The 24649-nt window shown below is 39.6% G+C and overlaps 1 protein-coding gene across 1 annotated transcript in view; it reads left to right on the top strand.

The window, feature by feature from the left end:
• The window catches only part of KNL1 (kinetochore scaffold 1), a 74667-nt gene that overhangs the window by 44786 nt on the left and 5232 nt on the right, over positions 1 to 24649 (top strand). Inside the window, exons 11-23 of the mRNA XM_006158693.3 lie at positions 1 to 1810; positions 3935 to 4073; positions 5208 to 5275; positions 6457 to 6555; positions 7612 to 7727; positions 11169 to 11259; positions 12634 to 12750; positions 13450 to 13537; positions 17254 to 17331; positions 17507 to 17546; positions 21109 to 21210; positions 21643 to 21743; positions 22960 to 23028. The exon at positions 1 to 1810 is cut by the window's left edge and continues 2676 nt beyond it. Of these exons, the coding sequence (XP_006158755.1) occupies positions 1 to 1810; positions 3935 to 4073; positions 5208 to 5275; positions 6457 to 6555; positions 7612 to 7727; positions 11169 to 11259; positions 12634 to 12750; positions 13450 to 13537; positions 17254 to 17331; positions 17507 to 17546; positions 21109 to 21210; positions 21643 to 21743; positions 22960 to 23028 (2918 nt within the window). The remainder of the gene's footprint in view (positions 1811 to 3934; positions 4074 to 5207; positions 5276 to 6456; positions 6556 to 7611; positions 7728 to 11168; positions 11260 to 12633; positions 12751 to 13449; positions 13538 to 17253; positions 17332 to 17506; positions 17547 to 21108; positions 21211 to 21642; positions 21744 to 22959; positions 23029 to 24649) is intronic.

Below are 24649 nucleotides of genomic sequence, written 5' to 3'. Positions count from 1 at the left end.
TTTCCCTAGTGTTTATATCTGTGTCCAAGAAATCACTAAAAAACAAGCCCTGGCTAGAGAAAACAAAATTGTACCTCACACTGAACAAAAGCTTCATATGATACCCTTTGTTCCTTCGAATACATCATCTGGGGATCAAAATAAAATAGAAATCAACAAATTTCATAGCCCCGTTAAGGATGAAGAGGCCATGTGGAACAGTGTAGACCAGCCTTCTACCTTGGAAAAGGCCAAAATTAAAAGCTGTCACTTGCATAGTACAGATAGAAGAAATGTGGATATTACAAGCAGTCATGTAACTGCTATTTGTGGATTTAGTGATAATTATTCCTGTTTACCAAATGTTATTTCCCATTTTGATAAATTAGAGGGTAATGTCATATCCTTATGTGATAAAGATAAGGAGAATGCTAGTAACTGCCAAATGCAAAATGATCTGGCTTATACAAATAATTTAGCAAGTCAATATTGCTCGAATCTAAGGGAATCTGAGAAACTGCCTCTCTCTGCTCCTTGTCCTTTGTTAGAGAAGGAAGAAGCTATTCAAACCAACTCCAAAGGACAGTTAGACTGTGTCATAGCACTGCTCAAAGATCAAGATCTACTTAAGGAGCCCCCAAATCTATTAGCTAATCAAACTTTAATATGTAGTCAAGATCTGGGGGAGGTGACAAAATTTAATTCAAAGCAAATATCTTTTAAGCTTTTAAAAGATCAATCAGAGGCCTCTGTTGAAGATATTTGTATCACTTCTCAGCCTCATCTCTCAACCCAGCAACTTCCACTACCTCAAAAAGGACAGCATATTGCTAATAAAGACGAAGTGATGCTGTCTAAAACTGGAAATAAAAATTCAAATATTGAAGGAAATTCCTTGGCACCCACAAGTGAAAATGAATCCAAAATGCTCAATAATGAGAAACAGTTTGCTATACCTTGTAAAAAAGAATTGAAGGAAAATATTTCAACAGCTAAATATGATATGGATGTAGATTTTTACAGAAACTCAGACTTTGCAGGACAAGTTACTCAAACCCATGACAATGCTGGAGAAGCATCAGATGCAGTTATTGTAGCTAATACTCCATGTTTTAGTAGTATCAACCCAAATCTGAATAATTTGAATAGAAAAACTGAAGAGCTTTTAGATTTTCAACCTGTTCATAAACCGCTTGCTCGAGAACAATTATTTGAATTAGGAAATAAGGCACATAACAATATGAGTATAGCACAAGATACAGAAATACATGATATTAATATAGTCTCCAGCGATGCTAATGCTAAAGATAATGGAGATGAAGAAAATAAAAATTCTCATAATGAAGTGGAAATAAACTCAGTACCGTTAAAGACAGTTATTAAAGATAAAGCGAGGAGATGTTCTTTAGGGATCTTTTTGCCCAAGTTGCCAAACAAGAGAAACTGTAGTGTCACTGGTATTGATGACCTAGAGCAGACTCCAGAAGACACAACTGGTTTCAATCCCTTAGAAACTCAGCCAATCTCCAGCAAGGATTCAAACATTGGATCTCTTGGAGCTAAACTGAATTTAAGTCCATCTCAGTACATAAATGAGGAAGATTTTCCTGTGTGTCCTGGTGAGATTAATTCCTCAGACTCTATTAGTATAGAAACTGAGGAAAATGCTTTGATTGAGATGTACCAAAAAGAGGTTTCATCTGAAAATAAAGTGGAAAAAATCTGCAGTAGTCAAAAAAGAACCTGGGTACAAGAAGAAGATGATACTCACAAGGAAAAAAAAATCAGAAAAAGTGAGATTAAGCCTAGTGCTACTATACAAGATCAGGAGGTGAGTTCTATTTGGAACTAAGAAATGTTCTTAAGCTTTTTTTTTTTTTTTTTTTAAACTGTGGGTGTTCTTAAATAGTTAGACGCCAAAACAATTTAAGGTGACAAATAATTACCAAAGGTGAAATGGCAAGTAGTACAGACGTTAGTGTTGAAATTGTGTAATTGTACATATTCTGTTTCCTCTGGAGATTTGTCAGTGTTGCTTTGTGTTTGAGAATCTCTAGGGCAGGTATATGTAGTTTGATAAATTATCGTCAGTGTTAGAAATATTTGGGGAATACATAAAGCTTTCTCTTATGTAAATTACATAAAGGAAAGCTTGACTGAATTTTCTTGGCTGATAGGATATGTGGAGGTTGTGAGCCCATTTTTTAGTGGATTAGAAAATGCCTAAGTCAAGCCGGTATCTCAAAGTGAAGTAAAGATTTTCTATTTCTTGAAAGAAGATATCACTTCCTCGCCTCCACCCCCCAAGTCAAGAAATATTGAATAACTTGGGACAAGCAAAACCTGTCACTCAAACCAGGTTTTATACTGGGGAAATAAAGATTAGAAAGTATCAGAGATTCATAGGAAAAAAGTTTAAACTCTGTTAAGAAATATATAAGTGAGCCAGCAGGTGGAATGAAGGTTAAGGCACTGGATCCCACATGGACTATTTAACAGTTCGAGTCCCAAACCTGGACTTGAGAATCACGCTGTGTGTATGTGCATGCATGCCAAAATCCCAAGAGGAGAGTAGAAAAAACAGGATTGTGGCATGGCCACCCCCAATGGGGAGATGATTTCTCACTTGCCCTCTCTCTGTCTCTTTCTGGCAAGCACATGCTCCCACCCTATAGCAAAAACTTAAAAAGAAAGAAGGCAAGCAATATATATAAGTAAACATATTAGACAATTTTGGTGGATCTCTACAATGGGGTCATGAGGAAATGGTTAGTCATGAAGCTTTAATAAAGTAGTTATAGATAAATTCTTTTATTATTACCTAATTTTATTTATTATTATTATTTTTAAAAATTTGACCAGAGAGAGAGAAAGGAAAAATGAGAAACAAGCCATCAGGTCCAAGACTTGAACTGTGGTTGGCCATGCGGGAGTCCAGCACCTTAACCATGCCACCCACTGGCCCTGATGGATAGTAATTGAATGATTGGCAGGTCATACTTCTTTTTTCTTATTTTATTACTTTTTTTAGAGAGATTTTTGCTATATGGCATGTGTACTCACCAGAGACAGAGACAGAAAGCAAGAAATCAGCCCCCAAGGAGGGATGGCCACACCACAATCCCTTCTCCATTCTCTAGGGATTTGGGGCATGCATGCACATGCACCAGCGTGAGTTTGAAGCCACTGGGTCTGGGACTTCAACCATGGTTGGCCATGTGGAAGCCCAGAGACATAACTGTTATACCATCTGCTGATCCCAGGGCAGGTCACACTTAATAGCTTATAGGACCTGGCTATAACTTAAGATACATCTAAGAAACAATTTGCTTACACAATATAATGAATTATTCTTTTAATTAAAAAAAAATTTAATGGGACCAGCAATTGGCATAATGTCTATGTCACTGGACACCCATGTAGTTGACTGCGGTTCGAGTCCCAGACCCGGTGACTTAAACTTACAGTGGGCACATGTGCGTGCGTGCCCAAGATCCCAAGAGGAGAATGGAGGAGTAGGGATTGTGGCGTGGCCGTCCCCCCTGGGTGAGGGTGTGGGGGGACTCAGGGTGTGGTTGGTCACGTGGGATCTAGCTCCCTTAACCATGGGACTAGCTTAGAAATACTACTTTAAATATAAAATTGGCTTGAAAACCATACTGGACACATGTGCATATATGCCTAAAGTCCTGATAAGCTGGAGAAAGAGAGGAAAAGGGATTATGATGTGGGAATTCAGCAAGGTAACCATGACACCATCTGCCGGTCCCCATCTTAAATTTTTTTTTTGCCCCATTGGGGGTGCTGTCCCTCCCTCTCTGGTTAGTGCTCATGCCCTCTGGCAACTTGAAGAAAAAAAGTAGTAGTACTTTTGTTAGTGGTCTGCAAACATTTACTTATAAGTATGCAGTGCAGTAACTTTATTCTGATGATGTTCTTTAATTGATAATTTCAGATTTTTGTTCATCATACTGAAGGAGACATAGATAAAAATGCTAACAGTACATTGGTAAAAAGCCTGAGCAGGACACCATCCAGTTGCAGCAGCTCTCTCGATTCAATCAAAGCTGATGGGACCTCTCTGGATTTCAGCAGTAAGATTTTTATGAAGCCTAGATAATAGCATCCATCTGCATACTTGATTTATAATAAATATGTTTCAGTTGAAGAAATATGTAACTGCTGGGGGACCAACAGTTAGCGTCGTGGCTATGTCGCTGGACTCCCACGCAGTCGACCGCGATTTGAGTCCTGGACCTGGTGGCTTAAAATCACACCGGGCGCGTGTGCATGCGTGCCCAAGATCCCAAGAGGATAATGGAGGAGAAGGGATTGTGCGTGGCCATTCCCTCTGGGGGGTGATTTCTCGCTTTCTGTCTCTATGTCTCTCTCTCTCTCTGTCTGGCAAGCGCAAGGGAAAAAAAAAAAAAAAAAAAAAACCTCTTCCAAGAAATATGTAACTGCTGGAATGGTCCCTTAATCTGTGGTTAAGGGAGCCAACTCTCACAATGCTCACTAATTTGAATCCTGACCCAGGCAACTTGAAAACACACATGTGTGTACATGCCTAAATTCCAGCAGGATAGAAAAGTGAAAGAGAAAGGATAGCACTGTAAACATGCCCCATAGGGTGTTTTCTTTCTCTCCCCTTTTCTCTGTCTCTGCTGTGTGTATACTCCCTCTGACAATTAAAAAGTGCTTGATAAGCTCTTTTGGACTTAGAAAGAGTTGCCAAGTAAAATAATATTTAGTTTGCCTTTAACTTTTAGTTATTTTTAATGACTTGAAAAATTATATACTACAAAGGAATAGAGTGATTTCCTTCAGAGGTTTGTAATAATAATTAACAGAGAAATATTGAACAAAACCTTAAAACTGTAATGTACTGGGGCCAGTAAGTAAGTGGCATAGTGGTTAAGGTGCTGGACTCCCACATGACTGACAGCAGCTTGAGTCCTGGTCCTGGTGACTTGCTTTCCCACTTTCCCTCTCTCCCTCTTTGATGAGTGCTCTTACCCTATGGCAAATTGACAACTAATAATAATAAATAAAATTAAATAATTATTTTTAAAAAACTGTAATGTACTTTGCCCTGATGATTGTCTTCCCAGAAAGATTCCAGTAGATGACTTCAGGATTATGAACCACATGTAAATCTGAAAGATGATTGAAATTAAATATGTAATTTAGTTTGACTTGCTCATCACCTGAGATTGCTTTACTTCTAGCACACCGCAGTAGTCAAATGGAATCACAGTTGCTCAGAGATACAATTTGTGAAGAGAGCTTGAAGGAGGTATGTTAAAAATATGTCTCATTTATAATGCATCTAAATTTTCTTGTTTTATTAAATATTTTTGTACAAATTATGAGAGAGTTCAAATGTATAGAAAACTAGTTTTCTATGTTAATGATCTGACACAGCAATTAATTATATGGGGAGAAAATCATAATTAAAAGATGTATTTTTTGGGAACCAGCAGTTAGCGTAATGGCTATGTCGCTGGACTCCCATGTAGTCGACCGCGGTTCGCGTCCGGGACCTGGTGGCTTAAAACTCACGCCGGGCGCGTGTGCGTATGTGCCCAAGATCCCGAGAGGAGAATGGAGGAGAAGGGATTGCGGCATGACCATCCTCCCTGGGGGGTGATTTCTCGCTTTCTGTCTCTATGTCTCTCTCTGTCTGTCTGGCGAGCGCACGCGCCCTATAGCGAAAAACCTCTCCAAAAAAAAAAGATGTATTTTTTAATTATTATAAAAGATTATTATAAGGGCCAGCATCCGATGTGATTAAAGTGCTGGACTCCCACATGGCTGATTGCAGTTCAAGTCTTGAACCTGGCAGCTTGAAAATCATGTGTGTGTGCCCCCAAAATCCTGAGAGGAAAATAGAAAAGGGATTGCGGTGTGGCCATCCCTCGGGACATGATTTCTCACTTTCCCTCTCACTGTCTCTTTCTCCAGCAAGCACACACTCCCTATAGAAAAAAACTAAAAAAAAAAAAAGTGTTATTGAATAACCTTAAAAAATAACCTGTGAGGAGCCAGCAGGTGGCATAGTAGTTAAGGCTCCAGACTCCCACATGCTCAACCATGGTTCAAGTCCGAGACCAGTGGTTTGAAACTCACACCGGGTATGTGTGTGTGTATGCCCAAAATCCCAAGAAGACAATGGAGGAGAAGAGATTATGCTATGAACATTTTCCCTGGGTGGTAATTTCTCCCTTTCTGTCTCTCTGGCATGTGCATGCCATATGGCAAAAATCTCTAGAAAAAGAAAAAGAGAGAGAGAGAGAAAGAAAGGAAGAAAGAAAACCTATGACAGAAATCAGTTTATAGACAGCCTACAAATATCTGGACAATATTTATATAAATAGATGCAAAGTACTTTAAACCATTTAGAAAAAAAAAACGAGGTAGTTATGGTCAAAGTGAGTTCACCTTGAATGGTCATGCAAACTTTTTTTCTTTTCTCAGAAACTCAAAGATGGGAGAATAACAATAAGGGAGTTCTTTATACTTCTTCAGGTTCACATCTTGATACAGAAGCCCCGACAGAGCAATCTCCCAGCTAAAGTAAGTGTGATTTCTTGGCAAAATAGCTATCTCAGTTAAAATGTATTATACTCTTCTTACTAGACTACATAAAAGCAAGCATTTACTCGAAGGCAAAAATAAAAGAGTCAAAGGAAGCAAATTTTCCTATAGAAAGTTCTCCTGGGGCTGACTGTTCAGCCTAATGGTTAAAGGAGTTGCATCCCATGTGACCAACTGCAGTTCAAATCCTGGCTCTGGTGGCTTGAAAAATATGCTGGGCATGTGTATATGCATTCTCCAAATCCAGACAGGATGGAGAAGTGGAGAAAAAGGGATTGTAACTTGACCATGCCTCATTAAGGGGTGCTTTCTCTGATTGCAACATGACCATGCCTTATTAAGGGGTGCTTTGTCTATCTTTCTATCACTGTATTGAGGACATGAAAGAAAATTCTCCTGTAGTAGATATATTTGTAGTTAGCACAAAAACATTATGAATTTCTTTTTAACTATAGATTTGATAAGTCAAAATTTTTATTTTTTCCTCATTCCTTGCCATCTATTGGGTTGTCAGAAAAGTCATGACATGTTTTTCTTGCAAAACTGCATCATGACTTTTCCAATGAGTCAATATTTCGGTTTTGGTATCATTTGATACTGTCTCTGGTGAATACATTTGCTCTCTGGCAAAATTATATATATATAAAAAATTCACATCTTTCTTTGTAGAATTTTTAAAAATAGATGATCTATGGGACCAGCAGATGGCATAATGGCTACATCACTGAACTCCCACGTAGTCGACCGTGGTTTGAGTCCTGGACCCAGTGGCATAAACTCATGCTGGGCACATGTGCGTGCTTGCCCAAGATCCCAAGGAGAATAGAGGAGAAGGGATTGTGGCATGGCCATCCCCCCCGGGAGTGACTTTTGCTTTCTATCTATCTCTGTCTTTCTGATGAGCACACATGCCCTATAGCAAAAACCTCTCAAAGAAAAAAAAAAAATAAAGATGATCTGAAACTTGAATTTGTTTTTGTACAGTTTTGTTCTCAAGGCATCAGCTCTAAGGGACTTATTATTTATTTATTTCAGTTTACTGCAAATATACCACCTACTTCAGAAGACCTGATGTTAAGTCAATATGTTTACCGACCCAAGATACAGATTTATAGAGAAGATTGCGATGTCCTTCGCCAAAAGATTGAAGAGTATGAAAGCTTTAGATTTTTTTCTGCCTTTTTTTTCTTGGTTTAATACATCATCTGTATGGTAAGATTTTGAATAGAGGGGAATAGTGGTTGGAGTGCTGGACTCCCACATGGTTGACAGTGGTTTGAGTCCTGGACCTGGTGGCTTCCTTTCTCACTCTCCCAAATCGCTTCCCCCCCCTGTCTCTCTTTGGTCAAATTGAAGAACAATAATAAAATTAAATAAATCATTCTTTTTTTAAAAAAAGATTTGGGACCAGCAGTTGGCATGATGGCCATGTCACTGGACTCCCATGAAGTCGACCGTGGTTTGAGTCCCAGACCCAGTGGTTTAAACTCAACGCCAGGCATGTGTGCGTGCGTGCCCAAGATCCCAAGAGGAGAATGGAATGGAGGAGAAGGGATTGTGGTGTGGCCATCCTCCTGGGGGGTGATTTCTCACTTTCTGTCTCTCTCTGTCTTTCTGGCGAGCACACACACCAAAAAACCTCTCAAAAAAAAAAAAAGATTTTGATTAGAATAACACTGGTATAAACAAAAGTTTATGGTATTATAGCAGTATATGATTTTTTTTTTTTAGAGAGATTTTTGCTATAGGTGCAAGTGTTCACCAGAGAGACAGACAGAAAGCAAGAAATCACCCCCCCCCAGGAGATAGCCATGCTGCAATCTCTTCTCCATTCTCCTCTCGGGATCTTGGGCATGCACACACACACACATGCCTGGCATGAGTTTTAAGCTGCTAGATCCAGGACTTGAACTGTGGTCAACTACATGGGAGTCAAGTGACATAACCATTATGCCATCTACTGATCCTAAGGCAGTATGATGTGGGAGAGTCTTGGCTTAGTAGTCAGACACATTGAAGCTCAATCCTAGCTACAACACTAGCTGTGTAATTGTGAGTCATTTAATCTTTTCTTTCACATCCATAAAGTGAGGATAATATTACCTACTCATGGGCCATTGGGTGCCATGGAGGTTAAGGCAGCTGGATCCCACATAGCCAACTGGACAGTTCATATCCTGGACCCTGTGGCTTGAAAAACACAAGAAATAAATCTTTAGATCTTTAAGAATTATGTAGTTTTTGAGTCAGTCTCATAGCCTAATGGTTAAAGGAGTCAGATCCCACATGACCAACAATGGCTTGTATTCTTACCCTGGAGGCTTGAAAAACACCAGGTATGCACATACTTGCCTGAGTATGTTTCCAAAATCCTGACAGGATAGAGAAATAAAGGTGATGGGATTGCAGTATGCCCGCACCCCATTAGGGGTTCTTTCTCCCTCTCTTTCTGTCTCTCTCTGACTAGAACATGTGTCCTCTAGCAATAAAAAGAAAAATAGTTATGTAGTTTTAAAGGTAGATATCTGGGGACACAGAAGTTCAGGCGCTGGACTCCCACATGGCTGACCATGGTTTGAGTCCTGGATCTGGTGACTTGAGAATCATGCCTAGCATGCCTGCATGTGCCCCAAATCCCAAGAGGATAATAGAGAAGGGATTGTGACATGGACATCCCCCCGGGGGGGATTTCTCACTTTCTCTCTCTTTCTCCCTCCCTCTCTCTCTCTCTCTCCCTTCCCTAGCAATCCCATGAACCCTATGCAAAAATCTAAAAAACAAGTAGAAATTTCAGATACTGTTAAATTATAGTACTTTAGGCCTAGCTATCCTAGTGGGAGGGTACTGCTGTGCAATGGCTGAGACCACATGGAGGCCTAGGTTTGGTTATCACCCAATCTCAACAGGCAAAGCACTGTGATGCACACCTATGATCCTAGCTAACTGGGAGATTAGGACAGGAAGGTTGTGATGTGGTAAGACTCTGTTTTAAAACAAACAAACCAAAGAGCCTCTCTTTCTTCCCCTACCTCCCATCCCAGCACTTTCTCTTTTGCTCCCTCTCTTCCCTCTCCCAACACTTTCTCTCTTTCTTTCTCTTTCCCCTGCACATCCCCTACCCAGCACTCTCTCTCTTCCTCTCTCCCTCTCTCTCTAATTAAAAAAGAAAAAATTTTTTAGTACTTCTGACTTGCCCTATGCTGGTTTGTTCCTACCTACCATTGCCAGGTTCTGAATTACATCACTAAACAGGACAGGTAAGTTATTATCTCCATGTTGATAAAAGAGTTGAATGTCTCAAGATTTGTCTGATAGTGTTTTATTTTGAATGAAGTTGGTTCTTGTACTCAATGAGCTATATGTCCAGAGGTGCACGAGTATTTGATTTTATACTTATGTGCTTGCATATATTGGGTCATTGGAAAAGTCATGATGCATTTTTGCATACAAAAACAGAAAAAATACATCATGGCTTTTCAGACTACTCAATAGTACCTGTAACACTGGTAGAAATTTTTTTCCTCTATTTATTAGAAAGAGATTATAGGGAACCAGCGGTTAGCGTAATGGCTATGTCGCTGGACTCCCACGTAGTCGACTGTGGTTCACGTCCCGGACCCGGTGGCTTAAAACTCACGCCAGGTGCGTGTGCGTGCGTGCCCAAGATCCCGAGAGGAGAATGGAGGAGAAGGGATTGCGGCGTGACCATCTCCCCTGGGGGGTGATTTCTCGCTTTCTGTCTCTAATGTCTCTTTCTGTCTGTCTGGCGAGCGCACGCGCCCTATAGTGAAAATCTCTCAAAAAAAAAAAAAATAAGAAGAAAGAGATTATAATAGCTTTGCTACTTTTATAGATGTTGTTCTGTAAGACATCTAACATGACCTTGAACTCAATAGGGAAATTTTACTTACAGTAATAATGATAATTTCATAGGAAGTATGAAACACGTTGATACACTGAGATGTGAATTCTGTTCGTGAGAGAAGTTTTTTCAATTTATGACATTCCTGAACTGTCACTACTAAAGTGTTGAATAATCAGGATGGACATTTTTCTTGAGTAAATTCCCCTCCTCCTTTTTTTATTATTATTTTTTTATTTTTTGAGAGGATTTTGCTATAGGGCATGTGCGCTCACCAGACAGAGAGAGAGAGACAGAAAGCGAGAAATCACCCTCCAGGGATGGCCACACTGCAATCCTTTCTGCCTGGCGTAAGTTTTAAGCCACTGGGTCCGAGACTTGAACCACAGACGACTACATGGGAGTCCGGTGACATAGCCATTACGCTAACTGCTGGTCCCACCCTCCTCCTTTTTTTAAAGAATTCTTTATTTCATTTTCTTTATTATTATTATTTTTCATTTGACTAAAGAGAGAGAGAAAGGGAGAGTGAAAAAGTAAGCCACTAGGTTTGGGACTTGAACCAAGTCAGCCATGTGGGAGTCCAGCATGTTAGCCACTATGCCACCTGCCAACTCCTACCTTTTTTATGTAGAAAAACTAGAAAGAAATTTAAATAAGTCTTAGATCTCAGATGCTTTGTTCAAACTGGTTTCTGAATCTTATGCTAATTAAATTTTCTATATTTTAGATTAAAGCTTTCTGCAGCGAACCAAGACAAACTATTGATCGATATAAATAAGAACCTGTGGGAAAAAATGAGACAGTGCTCTGATGAAGAGGTACTTTCGTTTCATTTGCTCAATGGGAATCAGAACAGACACTTTTTTTTTTTTGGAGAGGTTTTTGCTACAGAGTGCATGCACTCACCAGAGAGACAGAGAGAGACAGAGAGACAGAAAGCAAGAAATCTCCCCCGGGGGGATGGCCATGCTGCAATCTCTTCTCCTCCATTCTCCTCTCGGGATCTTGGGCATGCACACGCAGGCGCCCGGCGTGAGTTTTAGCCACCGGGTCCGGGACTCAAACCGCAGTCGACTACATGGGAGTTCAGCAACATAACCATTACACTAACTGCTGGTCCCAGAACAGAAACTTTAAACAATGATTATTTTGAAATAAGTAACTGTTACTTCATAATTAGAGAGGAATTCTGTATTTCTCCCTTATAATGAGCTATTTAAGTCTTATTTAACTATATACAAATAATTGTTAACATGTAATCTTTTTAGACCTGCCTATAACCTAGACCAAGGGTGCCAGATACCATATGGCCAACTGTACAATTTTAGTCCCAGACCAGGGTATCTGGAGAAACACACTGGTCACATGTGCATGCCCCAAATCTCAATGAGATGGAAAAATGAAGAAGGGATTGGGGCATCACCACATCCATTGGAGGGTGCTATCTCCATCATCCTCTCTTTCTTTCTTTCTCTTGTGAACACTTGCACATGCTTGCAAATGAAAAATAAATAAAACAAACTTTTAAAAAGGATGTAATTTGTTCAAACCTGAAAAGATTTAATATATGAAAATATATTTTATGTTTATATAGAGTTCCCTACTTCCTGTTTGACTTTCTCAGTTAAATTTAGATAAAGAGAGCCAGCCAGTGGCCTGGTAGTTAAGGCTGTTGGATCCCACCTGGCCTATTGCAGTGTTAAGTCCCAGACTTGATGGCTTGAAAAATAAACCAGGCATGTGTTCATACACTTCCAAAATCCCAAGAGAAGAATGGAGGAGAAAAGATTGTGACATGGCCATGCCTCCCCACTCCAAACCATCTCTCTCTCTCTAGCAAGCACATGCACTCTATAGCAAAATTTAAAAATTAGATAAAGATTTGCTTTAATTTATTAAATAATAATGACCCATTTTATATGTGTCCTGATATTTTAAAATAATTTTATTAACTAATTCCTAATTCCTAACATGAATAAGTGACTAAGAGGCAGGAATTAAAACTGAACTCTTTGGTGGTGTTTTTAAATAATTACATGGAATTACATTTGCAAATTAGAGGTGTCCTGCTTTAGGAATCAAAACCTAGGATGAGCAAACCCAAACATGTGGCAATTGAGTCAGCCTTCCTAGACCATTTACCTTCTCTTACTTTGTTTTAGTGCAATATGCTCTTTAACTCTCTTTCATAGCTCAAGACCTTTGGAATTTACCTTAACAAAATAAAATCGTGTTTTACCAAGATGACCAAAGTCTTCACTCACCAAGGAAAAGTGGTTCTGTATAGCAAGCTGGTGCAGTCTGCTCAGGTAATTTGAGACAGTTAACAACATAGAAATAAAAAGGTATAAAATTTACCTTACAGTGGTTGTGGAATATAAAGACTATTCCTTAGGAGACATGAGAATAAGACTTGGGCAAAAACTTACAACTGTTCATAAGAGATGAGGTTCATTTGGTCAAAAGTGGCAAATCCTGGCATGTTGAATAATAATAGGATATAATTACTGATAGAGGCATTCGATTCATCTCAAATATTGTTATCTGTTGTACATATGAATAAAATATATAGAATTCTGGTCTTCCCTTATTAAGGACTATACAAACCATATTGTAGTATTCTCTTACTCATAGTCCATATCCAACTGTATATGTGTGTGTTTAAAGTAGCATTTACCAAAACGATCATTCTTTTAGAATATTTACAACTTCTTAAAAAGTAGTATTAATATCATATACTCCTTGAACACATATAGAAATTCTGAATAAAGTAAAAGAAAAACTAGTTTATATTAATCTGCTTTTTATTTTACTCATCAGAGTAAAATAAATTTATAAAATATATATTTTTTATTATTATTTTTCAAAGTCCAAACTTGAAGCTTTGATCTTTTCTTTAAGATTTGCCTGTTCATTATCAAGACACAGCAGTTATATCAGCAGTTCAACACATTTATAATGTTTTGTTTGGAGGTTTAACTTGACAGTGTTTAATAATTTGTGTTTAGAATGAGAGAGAGAAACTTCAGATAAGGATAGATGAAATGGACAACATTCTTAAGAAGATTAATAGCAGTCTCACTGAGGTGGAAAGAGGTAAAGTATTTTAAATGTTTCCCCCCATGTTTAATTTTTTCTAAATATTTTCCTACAGTAGAGATTATTGGTGTTGCTATGCTGAACACTTATATTAACAGCTTTAAACATTCAATTAGCGCAAATTCGAGCTCCTTTACTGTTGTCATTCATAACACCATCAACGTAGATATGCCCAAGATAATGAATCTCTTCAGAAAGAACTTTTTCTAAAAACATATTTATTTATTGTTACTTTGTTTACTTTTTAATAACATTTCATTTTATTTATTATTATTATTATTATTTTCATTTGACCAGAGAGGTGGAGGGCAAGTGAGAAAGCAAGTCACCAGGGCCAGGACTCTAACCACAGTCAGCCATGTGGGAGTCCAGCACCTTAATCACCATGCTATCTGCTGGCTCCTTATTTATTGTTATTATTATTATTTTTAATTTGCTATAGGTCACGTATACTCAACAAAAAAAGAAAAAGAAAGGAAGTGAGAAAGCGAGTACCAGTTCTGGAACTCTTAACAGCAGTCAGCCATGTAGGACTCCAGTGCCCCAACCACCACATCACCTGCTGGCCCTGGGAAGATCTTAACCTAGCCAATAGCCTTATATTTTTTAATAGATGAATTTAACTTCATTTGAAAATCGACTATCCTTTTAGTTTGCCCTCTCATAATCCTGACTTATTAGTATTGCTCTCTTAAAACAGCCTTCACAAAGATTACAAAATTCGAGGCCAGCAGAAGGCATAGTGGTTATGTTGCTGGACTCCCACATGGCCGACTGGTTTGAGTGGTTTGAGTCCCGGACTTGGTGGCTTGAAAATCAACATGTGCATGCATGTCCAAGATCCCAGGAGGTGAATGGACAAGAAGGGGATATGACCATTACCTCTGAGTGGAGGGGTGGGGATTTCTCCCTTTCTCTCTCACTATCTCTGTCTGTCTCTTTGATGAGCACACATACCCTATAACAAAAACTTCTGGGGGGGGGAAGATTACAAAATTCCACATAATCATAAATTTGATTCTGAGCTCTCTGTCCCTAGTTAGCATGACGCTTTTTTTTTTTTTTGACATTGCTGATTTTTCTTTTCTTCCTAAAACTCTCATCTTCCTTTACCTCTATGATACGTACTACTCTGACCTTATTCTTGCCTCCTGTCTGTTCATTTTAGCTCTCCTATTGGTCTTTCTTTATGTAATTCCTCCTTTGTGTCGAATTTGGATTTTATCATCTGTTCTTTTCTATATTCTCTCCCTTAATACTTTCATCTGCCTTAATAAGTATATTTATGTGACTGATTCTCAAAATGAGCTAAATTCATCAGATACTTGTTGAGCACTTACTGCACATAGAATCCGGAAAGGGAGGAACCAGCAGATGGTGTAATGGTTATATTGCTGGACTCCCACATAGTTGACTGCGGTTTGAGTACCGGACCCTACGTCTCAAAACACAGTGGGCGTGTGTGCATGCGTGCCCAAAATTCCAAGAGGAGAGTGGAGGAGAAGAGACTGTGGTGTGCCTGTCCCCCTGGGAAATGATTTCTTGCTTTCTGTCTCTCTGACTGTCTCTCTGGAGAGCACACATGCTCTATAGCAAAAATCTAAAAAAAATAAAAATTTAAAAAAAAATCAGGAAAGGGATAAAAGGTACAAAAGACACAGGTTTAAATAGCATTATAATCCTTCTGGTTGAGGAGATCTTTAGTCTCTTTAGATTTAAAAAAATCTGCTTCTCTTTTTAAAGAATTATCCATTTTATTTATCATTATTATTATTTTTTAAATTTGCTGTAGGGCACACACACTCGTGAGAGAGAGAGAGAGAAAGTGAGAAAGCAAGCCACCAGCTCTGGGACTCCAACATTCTCAGCTATGTGGGAGTCCAGTGCCCCAACCACCATGCCATCTGCTTGCCCCAGTCTTTTTCTCGTGACTGCTAGAATTAACTCTTTTAGCTTCCTCCTGAACCTCTATGTAAAAATATTCTTTTCCTTTTATTGGAAGTTTTATACCTTTAAAAAAAAAACTTTATTTGTTGTTATTATTTTCCAGTTTGATCAGAGAGAGACAGAGAGAGAAAGAAAGTGAGAAAGCAAGCCACCAGATCCAGCACTTGATTCACGGTCGGCCTGTGGGAGCCCAGTGCCTTAACCACCACAGCACCTGCCGACCCCCATGTGAAAATATTCTTAAGTGCCTAAAACACTGTATGAATAGAATGAAATTTATCTTCTTCCATCTATAAAATAAAAATCCAAAAATGTTCTGTGATGCTTCTCATTTCTATTAATGATATCATAGTTTTTATGGATACAATAGATTCCCAACTATTCATTGTCTTTGATGCCTCTTAACAAATTCTGTCATCTCTGCTTCTTCAGCATCTCTGATAATTTTTCCCTTTCTTATTAAGGTTCTCACTAATTCCGAAATGTACTATGTCAAGTCTTCTAATTAATCTTGGTATATTCTTATTTTCATTATACCTCCTTTCAGTCCAACCTGCATATTGTTATAGTTTCACCCACTTTATAGACTATATGCATACCATACCATATAGATCGAGAATAAATGCAACCGGTTCTGTGTTCACTGTATTGATGGAGTTAAAGACAGAAGCTTATATGAAACGATGCTGGTGGCAGTAAAGAAGAAAGGTAGATTTACCTGGGACCAGCAGTTGGCGTAATGGCTATGTTGCTGAACTCCCGTGTAGCTGACCGTGGTTCAAGTCCCATACCTGGTGGCTTAAACTCACACCAGGTGCGTGTGTGGGCGTGTCCAAGATCCTGAGAAGAGAATGGAGGAGAAAGGATTGAGGTGTGGCCATCCCCCCTGGGAGGCGATTTCTCACTTTCTGTCTCTCTGTCTCTCTCTTTCTGGCGAGTGCATGCACCCTGTATCGAAAACCTCTCAAAAAAAGGGTAGATTTACTGTAAAGATATATGTGATTAAATATAATATAAAAGAGAGAGAAAAAATAGATTCAAAAGATATTTTTGAGGAATCGGTAAGCAGCGTGTAGGTTAAGGAGCTGGATCCCACATGGCCAGCTTCATGGTTTAAGTCCTAGACCTGGCAGCTTGAGAATCATGCCTGGCATGTGCAAATCTGCCGAAAATCCCAAGAAGGAGAGTGGAGGAGTATAGATTGTGACATGGCCATCCCCCTAGGGTGGGGGGATGATTTCTCACTTTCCTTCTCTCTCTCTCTCCCTCTCTGTCTGGTGAGCACATGCACCCTATAGCAAAGAAAAAAGGTATTTTTGAGGTAAAATCTAAACTTGTATAAGTTTAGTTTGGATATGGGGTGGGAGGAGGGTTTTAAGAGTGACTCCTAGATTTTGAAAACATAAACATTTTAAATGTGTGCATATATTTTTTCTGTATGTGTCTGTCCCTACTAGTTCACAGAGGTTGCCTAATAATAATAACTACTTCATATATGTAAATTATATACATAAACTATTTCTATCTCAAAATGGCCCCTGCAAAGAGGCCTAGGGTGATCATTACTATACAGCTCCGAGTTCACTTATCTGCCACTAAGACGTTTGTATGAAATTATAATTATAGCCAAGCATTTTTTGGAAAGGAAAAGTAGGTCTTTGTGAAATAGTCCCAACACCACCTTGAGACCATCTATTCTTTCCATCTCTGGTGATTTAATAAATTATTTTTGCTGGAGTTATTCTAATGCATATTGTCTACTTTAGAAACTAAGAATTTAGAGGATGAAGAAAAAAATAATACAATGAATGAATGGAATTCTGAAATGAGAGCTACAGAAAAAGGTAACTAAATTAGTTAAAGAAATTAATGGGGGAGAGCCCTATGGTTTTGAGTTTGCATATTTAGGTGAGATTATGTCAGAATTTTTAAGAAAACATGATTTTTGTGGCAACATTCAAATGTGTTTTTTCTGAGTTTTGTGGTTTTTTTTTTTTTTCTTTTCTTTTCTTTTTAAAGAACTGGAACAGCTGAAAGCTGAAGAAGAGAAGCTTCAAAGGTCAGTCTTTAATCTTAGTGTTAGAAAATGTAATGCCGGGGGACCAGCAGTTAGCATAATGGCTATGTTGCTGAACTCCCATGTAGTCGACTGCGGTTCGAGTCCCGAACCCGGTGGCTTAAACTCACGCTGGGCACGTGTGTGTACATTCCCAAGATCCCGAGAGGAGAATGGAGGAGAAGAGATTGCGGCGTAGCCATCCCCCCTGGGGGGTGATGTTTCACTTTCTATCTCTGTCTCTCTTTTTCTGGCGAGTGCACGAGCCGTATAGCAAAAAAAAAAAAAATGTAATGCTGGAACCAGCAAGTTCCTTCATAGTTAAGGCACCAGACTGTCTATCAGACCTTGCTAGTTAAGGCTGACTGTGGGTCGAGTCCCAGACCAAACAGCTTGCTTTATCACTTTCTCTCTATCTCTCTCTGGTAAGCACACGTGCCCTGTAGCAAATTAGATAATGATAAATAAAATTTTAAAAATAATTATTTTTTTTTACAAAAAAGGAATACAATGCGACACTCTACAAGGCTAAATGACTTAATTTACTTAAATTGTATTTAAATTGTGGATTTTTACCTTCAGAGACAGAATTGGTGCCATAGGTCTTAACTAAGACTGACACAGGACTTTAGTTCCACTTTGATTTTGTTTGTTTGCTTTTAGATTTATTTATTTAATTTATCTATTTATTAGTGTTGTTGCTCTTATTGTTTTAATTTGACCAGAGAGAGAGGGGAGGGAAAGCGAGAGAGCGATCTCCAGATCTGAGACTCAAACCACAGCTGGCCCTCTGAGAGCCTGGCGCCTTAACCATGCCACTTGCTTCTCCCTTTACTTTCACTTTGAAATAGACCTTAGAGGCCAAACTTAAATACTGTCAGGATCCTTTCTGTTTTGTGTGTGTGTGTGTGTGTGTGTGAACTTGTTGGAATGTGTATGCACTCACAGGGTAGAGGAGTGGCAAGACATCACCCCAATAAGGGAATGACCACACCACAATCTCTTTTCCCCTATTATCCTTTTGGGATTTGCACATGCGCCTGCTTGGCATTTCTCAAAGCTGCTGGATCTGGGATTTGAAACACAGTTGGCCACGTGGGATCCAGCCACCTTAACCACACCAGCTGGCTTACTATCAGGATCCGTTTTAAAAAAATAAACCTAGTGAACAAGGGGTGCCCCAAATCTACCTTTAGTGTTTATTTATTCCAAAGAATGCACCTGGAAGTCCAGCAGGGCAAGATATAAATTTATTACTTACATAAGCAGGTCAGGATGCTCTGCCGATGGCCAGGCAGAGAATGGTCCGTGCCAACATTGAGCATAGACTCAGATACACATTAAGGTCAAAGTACAGGGGCCAGCAGGTGGCATGGTGGTTAAGGTGGCTGGAATCCCACATGGCTGACCATGGTTCAAGTCCTGGACCTGGCAGCTTGCTTTCTCACTTTCCTTCTCTCTCTTTGTCTCTCTCTGGTCAAATTCAAAATAAAATAAAGTAAAATAAAATAAATGAATAAAATTTTAAAAAAAGATCAGAGTACATATATCATTTGAAGATTAGCACAAATTCCCTCTCTTCAAGGCAGGCATCTGGTTTCTACATATACTGTTGAAGATTACAATGAAAGGTCAGATTGTTGATTAGCAGCATCACCAGAACGCATACATTAATTTAGTGCCTCTGCTCTTGGGATGTTGATGTGGGAGGGGCACATCCCTCTGGAACAGCCCCAACTATGAGCTAGTTCCATGAGGTAAGGAAATGGTCATGAGATGTTCATGCGGCCCAACCCGAGCAGCATCAGGGTCCCAGGGAGATAGGACGAAAAGAGAGAAGGGAGGAGAGCTCAGTGTATGGAGCTTACCCACACCTAGCATTAAACTTTTTATGTTGTACTTCAATCAGTATTTTTTTCCATTTATTTATGCTTATTCTTAATTTGACCAGCAAGAAAGAGACAGAGAGAAAGAGAGAGACATAGAGAGAGGGAAGGTGAGAAAACAAGCAGCCGGGTCTGGAACTCAAACTATGTTCAGCCATGTGGGAGTCCAACGCCTTAACCACCACGCCACCTGCCAGCTCCAAATAAGTATTAATAATTATAAAAAAGTATATATTTATTGGGTTTATGAATTTTATTTAACTATAAGACTATAAGAAATTAATATAAATGATGGGGCCAGCAGATGGCATGAAGTTTAAACCATTACATCCCACATGGCCAGCTGTGCGGTTCAAGTCTTGGACCTGGTAGCTTGAAGATCATGTTAGGCATTTATGTGTGCGCCCAAAATTCCAAGAGAAGATTGGAGAAAAAGGGATTGGGGTTGGCCTTCCCCCCCCAAGGGTAATTTCTCACTCTTCCCTCTCTCTCTGTCTCTCTCTTGAGAGCACACATGGTCCATAACAAAAACAAACAAACAAAAAATGAGTGGGAACCAGCAGTTAGTGTAATGGCTATGTCGCTGGACTCCCACGTAGTTAACTGCGGTTCACGTCCCGGACCCGGTGGCTTAAAACTCACGCTGGGCGCATGTGCGTGTGTGCCCAAGATTCTGAGAGGAGAATGGAGGAGAAGGGATTGCGGCGTGACCATGCCCCCTGGGGGGTGATTTCTCGCTTTCTGTCTCTATGTCTCTGTCTGTCTGGTGAGCACACGCGCCCTATAACGAAAAACCTCTCCACAAAAAAAAAAAAAAAAAAAATTGACTGGTGATGTTTGAAATAAGTTGATGCTAATAAAATGACTGACAAGGCATTGTCTATTTGGCACTAACAAACTAAACAAAACCATATACAGGCAACAGAGTTATGGCATGTCTTAGTTTTAAGGTAGACATCCTGGGGAACAGCAGTTAGCATAATGGCTATATCGCTAGACTCCCATGTAGTCGACCGCGGTTTGAGTCCCAGACCTGGTGGCTTAAACTCACGCCGGGTGCGTGTGCGCACATGCCCAAGATCCTGAGAGCAGAATGGAGAAGGGATTGCGGCATGGCCGTCCCTCCTGGGGGGGGATTTCTCACTTTCTGTCTCTCTGGCGAGTGCACGCGCCCTATAGCAAAAACTTCTCAAAAAAAAAAAGGTAGACATACTGAAGATCTATATTATGCTTTTATTTTTATGATAAAAAAATGATACTGTACAGGCCAACAGGTGGCATGGTGGTTAAGAGCGCTGGACTCCCACATGGTCAACTGTGGTTCAAGTCCAAGACCTGGTGACTTGCTTTATCAATTTCCCTCTCTCACTCTGTTCCTCTCTGGTCAAATTTAAATAAATAAATTAAATAAATAAATTCTTTTTTAAAAATGAAAATTTAAATAGTTGTTTTAAGACCGTATAAGTACCAAGAATATTTTCTTCTATCCTAATTTTTGAAAGATAATGTCTTATGTCTTTCCTAACTTCTAGATTAATGCTTATCAAAAACCTATGAATGCAGGAATGAATATCTGCATTACATCACTCGGAAGCTATCTAGAAAAGGACTTATTTTAATAGAGTCTGAATTCTGTAACAAAGGCCTTACCTTTTGTGAATATCTGGCTTTATTTGCAGAAATCTCTCAGAACTGGAGGTACAGAAAGAGCAAACCCTCGCTCAAGTAGACTTTATCCAAAAACAAACAAATAGGACTGAAGAGCTGCTGGATCAGCTGAGGTAAAGGAAAGCAGTTGTCATTAGTTTGTGTTTTATCCTGTGCTTTGGTGGTTGTCTGGGCCTGTTGAGCAGCTGATATGTGTTTGATGTGTCACTGTTTTTAACCTATATTGCAGCGTAGCCTCAGAAAGAAGCCATGTATTCAATACTGAGCTGAAAACATGCATGCAGGCTGGGAGAGCTATGGAATAATTTAAAAACAGTGCTTAGCATAGACTTGATTTTTCTTTAATAATATATCTCAAACTTGAACTCTTATTTATTTAAAAAGCGTGAGATTGTATATTTACAAAATTTTAATTGAAATATGTTTCCCAGTTCAGTGGAAAAACATTGATATCTGCTGTTGGTACTGTGGGTGGTATCAGCTGTTCTCTCTTTTGTTTAAAAAAAAAAAAGCTTTTTAAAAATCTTATTTCTCTCTCTCTCCAGCTTGTCTGAGTGGGATGTCATTGAGTGGAGTGATGAGCAAGCTATATTTACCTTTGTTTATGACACAATTGAACTCATCATCACCTTTGGAGAAATAGTCAGTGAGTAGCAAAGCTAAGATAATTCCTCTGCAGAAAAATGAATGACTAAATTCACTAAAATCTATTTTACTATAGTAATAACTACTGACATAATCAAATCACCATTAAAAATCTTAGAGTCAATCACGTTGGTGATAATATAATTTTATTTTATCGGATAAAGAATAAAATAAAGGGACCAACAGTTAGCGTAATGGCTATGTCGCTGGATTCCCATTTAGTCAACCGAGGTTTGAGTCTTGGACCCGGTGGCTTAAACTCAAGCTGGGTGCGTGTGCGTGCGTGCCCAAGATCCCAAGAGGGGAATGGAAGAGGAGAGATTGTGGTGTGGCCATCCCCCCTGGGGGGTGATTTCTCACTTTCTGTCTCTCTGTCTTTCCGGTGAGCACACGTGCCCTATAGCAAAAACCTCTCAACAACAACAACAAAAAGAATAAAATAAAAAGCAGCTAGCACATCTTTTTCTAATTCATTCTCTTCCCTGTAGCTCTAGTGACTTAAAAATCAGATCATGCAACTACTATTCTTAGGCTAATGATCAAAATATTGAATAACCTATAAAATCTTATATGAATTGAATTTTTCTTCCTTTTCCTGCTTTATCTTGCCTTATACCTAACTTCCTGCTTTTCTCTGCATATTGGCCTAATAGACTTCTTTCATCTCTTAAATGACCATGATCTATCATCCACAGTCATATTCTACCCTCACTCAAAACCTTCATACTGGGAACCAGCAGTCTCTGTCAAGAGAAGCCATATCCCTCCTGGCAACAAAGGTTCTAATTCTCAGTCCAGTCAGCCTGAAACATGCTAGGCACATTTGCAAATACCTAAGAACCTACCTGCTAGATGACTAGAGGAAGATCGGCTGCATGATCAGACTCTCTGTTCATCTCTCTCTCTCACACATGCTCTGTCAAAAATAAAGAAAAAATAATTTTTTAAAAGAAATAATGGGAGCTGGTTGATGATAATATAATACTCTAAGAGGCTGACATGACCCACATAGGAAGGTTCTAGGTTCCCGTCAAAAGAGCTCCCTGAATATACAAGCATACATATGCCCATGATCTGGGTCTTAATGGGTGATAGCATTGACCCTCTGTTGGAAGTGCTTGTTTTTTCTCTCCCTTTCTCTGTATCTCTCACTTATGGGAGAAAGAAACTTTTTAAATTTAAAAATGAAATACTGTACTTGTTCTTATTATTTCTAGTTGGTCTCCCTTTCCTGCACAAGGCTCACAGGAAGATTGTTGACCTGAATTTTCAGTCTCTGTTAGATGGTAAGTACAAAACATTTGAGCTCTAGAAATTCTTGATATCAAAACATTACACTGGGGGAACCAGCAGTTAGCGTAATGGCTATGTCACTGGACTCCCACGTAGTTGACCACGGTTCGCGTCCTGGACCCGGTGGCTTAAACTCATGCCGGGCGCATGTGCGTGCGTGCCCAAGATCCCAAGAGGAGGATGGAGGAGAAGGGATTGCGGCGTGGCCAACCCCCTGGGGGGTGATTTCTCACTTTCTATCTCTCTGTCTGCCTGGCGAGCACACGCTCCCTATAGTAAAAACCTCTCCAAAAAGAAAAAAAAAACATTACACTGGGGGACCCAGCAGGTGGCATGGTGGTTAAGGTGCTAGACTCTGAGATGGTAAGTTACAGTTCAAGTCCCAGGCCTCACAGCTTGAAACTCACAGTGGGCACTTGTGCATGTGGGCCTGCCCAAAGTCCCAAGGGGGAAATGGAGAAGAGGAGATCGAGGTGTGGCAATCACCCCTAGGGCGTGATTTCTCACTTTCTCTCTAGCAAGCATACACGCCCTATAGCAAAAATATATTTAAAAAAAAATTGCACTGGGCCAGCTGCTGGTGTAATGGTTAAGGTAGCTGGATCCCACATGGCTGACTGTGCGGTTCAAGTCCTTGACTCAGCAGCTTGAAAAATACACTGGGGTGACCAGCAGTTGGCATAATGGCTATGTCACTGAACTCCCATATAGTCTATCTTGGTTCGAGTCCCAAACCCAGTAGCTTAAACTCACACCGGGTGGGTGTGCATGTGTAAGATCCCTAGAGGAGAGTGTAGGGAGAAGGGATTGTGCCATGGTCATCCTCCCTGGGGGTGATTTCTCACTTTCTGTCTCTCTGTCTCTCTCTGTCTTTCTGGTGAGCGCACGCACCCTATACCAAAAACCTTTCAAAAGAAAAGAAAAGAAAAAGAAAAACATGCTGGGTGCATATGTGTGTGCCCAAAATCCCAAGAGGAGAATGGAGGAGACGGGATTGTGGTGTGGCCATTTCCCCCAGCAGGTGCTTTCTCACTTTCCATTTCTCTCTGGCAAACACACACCGTATAACAAAATTTTTTAAAAAGGAAAAGGAAAACATAACACTATATCCCATAAATATGTGCAATTAAATTTCAATATAATAATAGGAAAGATTGGGGCTGGCAGGTGGTATAGTGGCTAAGGGCACTGGATTCCCACATGGCCAACCATAATTTTGAGTCCTGGACCCAGCGGCTTACTTTCTCACTTTCCTTCTCTCTCTCTCTATCTCTCTCTCTCTTTCTCCAGTCAAATTAAAATAAGAATAATAATGAATGAAGTTATACTTAGGATCGCTTAGAAAGGAAAGAAAGCCAGGGTGTAAACTCAAGTTTATATTACATTTAAACTTATGTCCTGGGGACCAACAGGTGGCATGGTGGTTAAGGCGTTGGATACTCCCACATGGCTGACCACAGTTTGAATCCTGGACCTGGTGGCTTCCTTTCTCACTTTCCCTCTCTCTCTCTCTCTGCCCAAATTGTTTTTTTTTTTTTTTTTGGAGAGATTTTCGCTATAGGGCGCGTGCGCTCGCCAGACAGACAGAGAGAGACAGAGAGACAGAAAGCAAGA

This window comes from Tupaia chinensis, unplaced genomic scaffold (assembly GCF_000334495.1).
Source record: "Tupaia chinensis unplaced genomic scaffold, TupChi_1.0 Scaffold000605_1, whole genome shotgun sequence".
Lineage (NCBI taxonomy): Eukaryota > Metazoa > Chordata > Mammalia > Scandentia > Tupaiidae > Tupaia > Tupaia belangeri.
The sequence above is the reverse complement of the archived record's forward strand: the minus strand, read 5'-3'. Positions and strand labels throughout refer to the sequence as shown.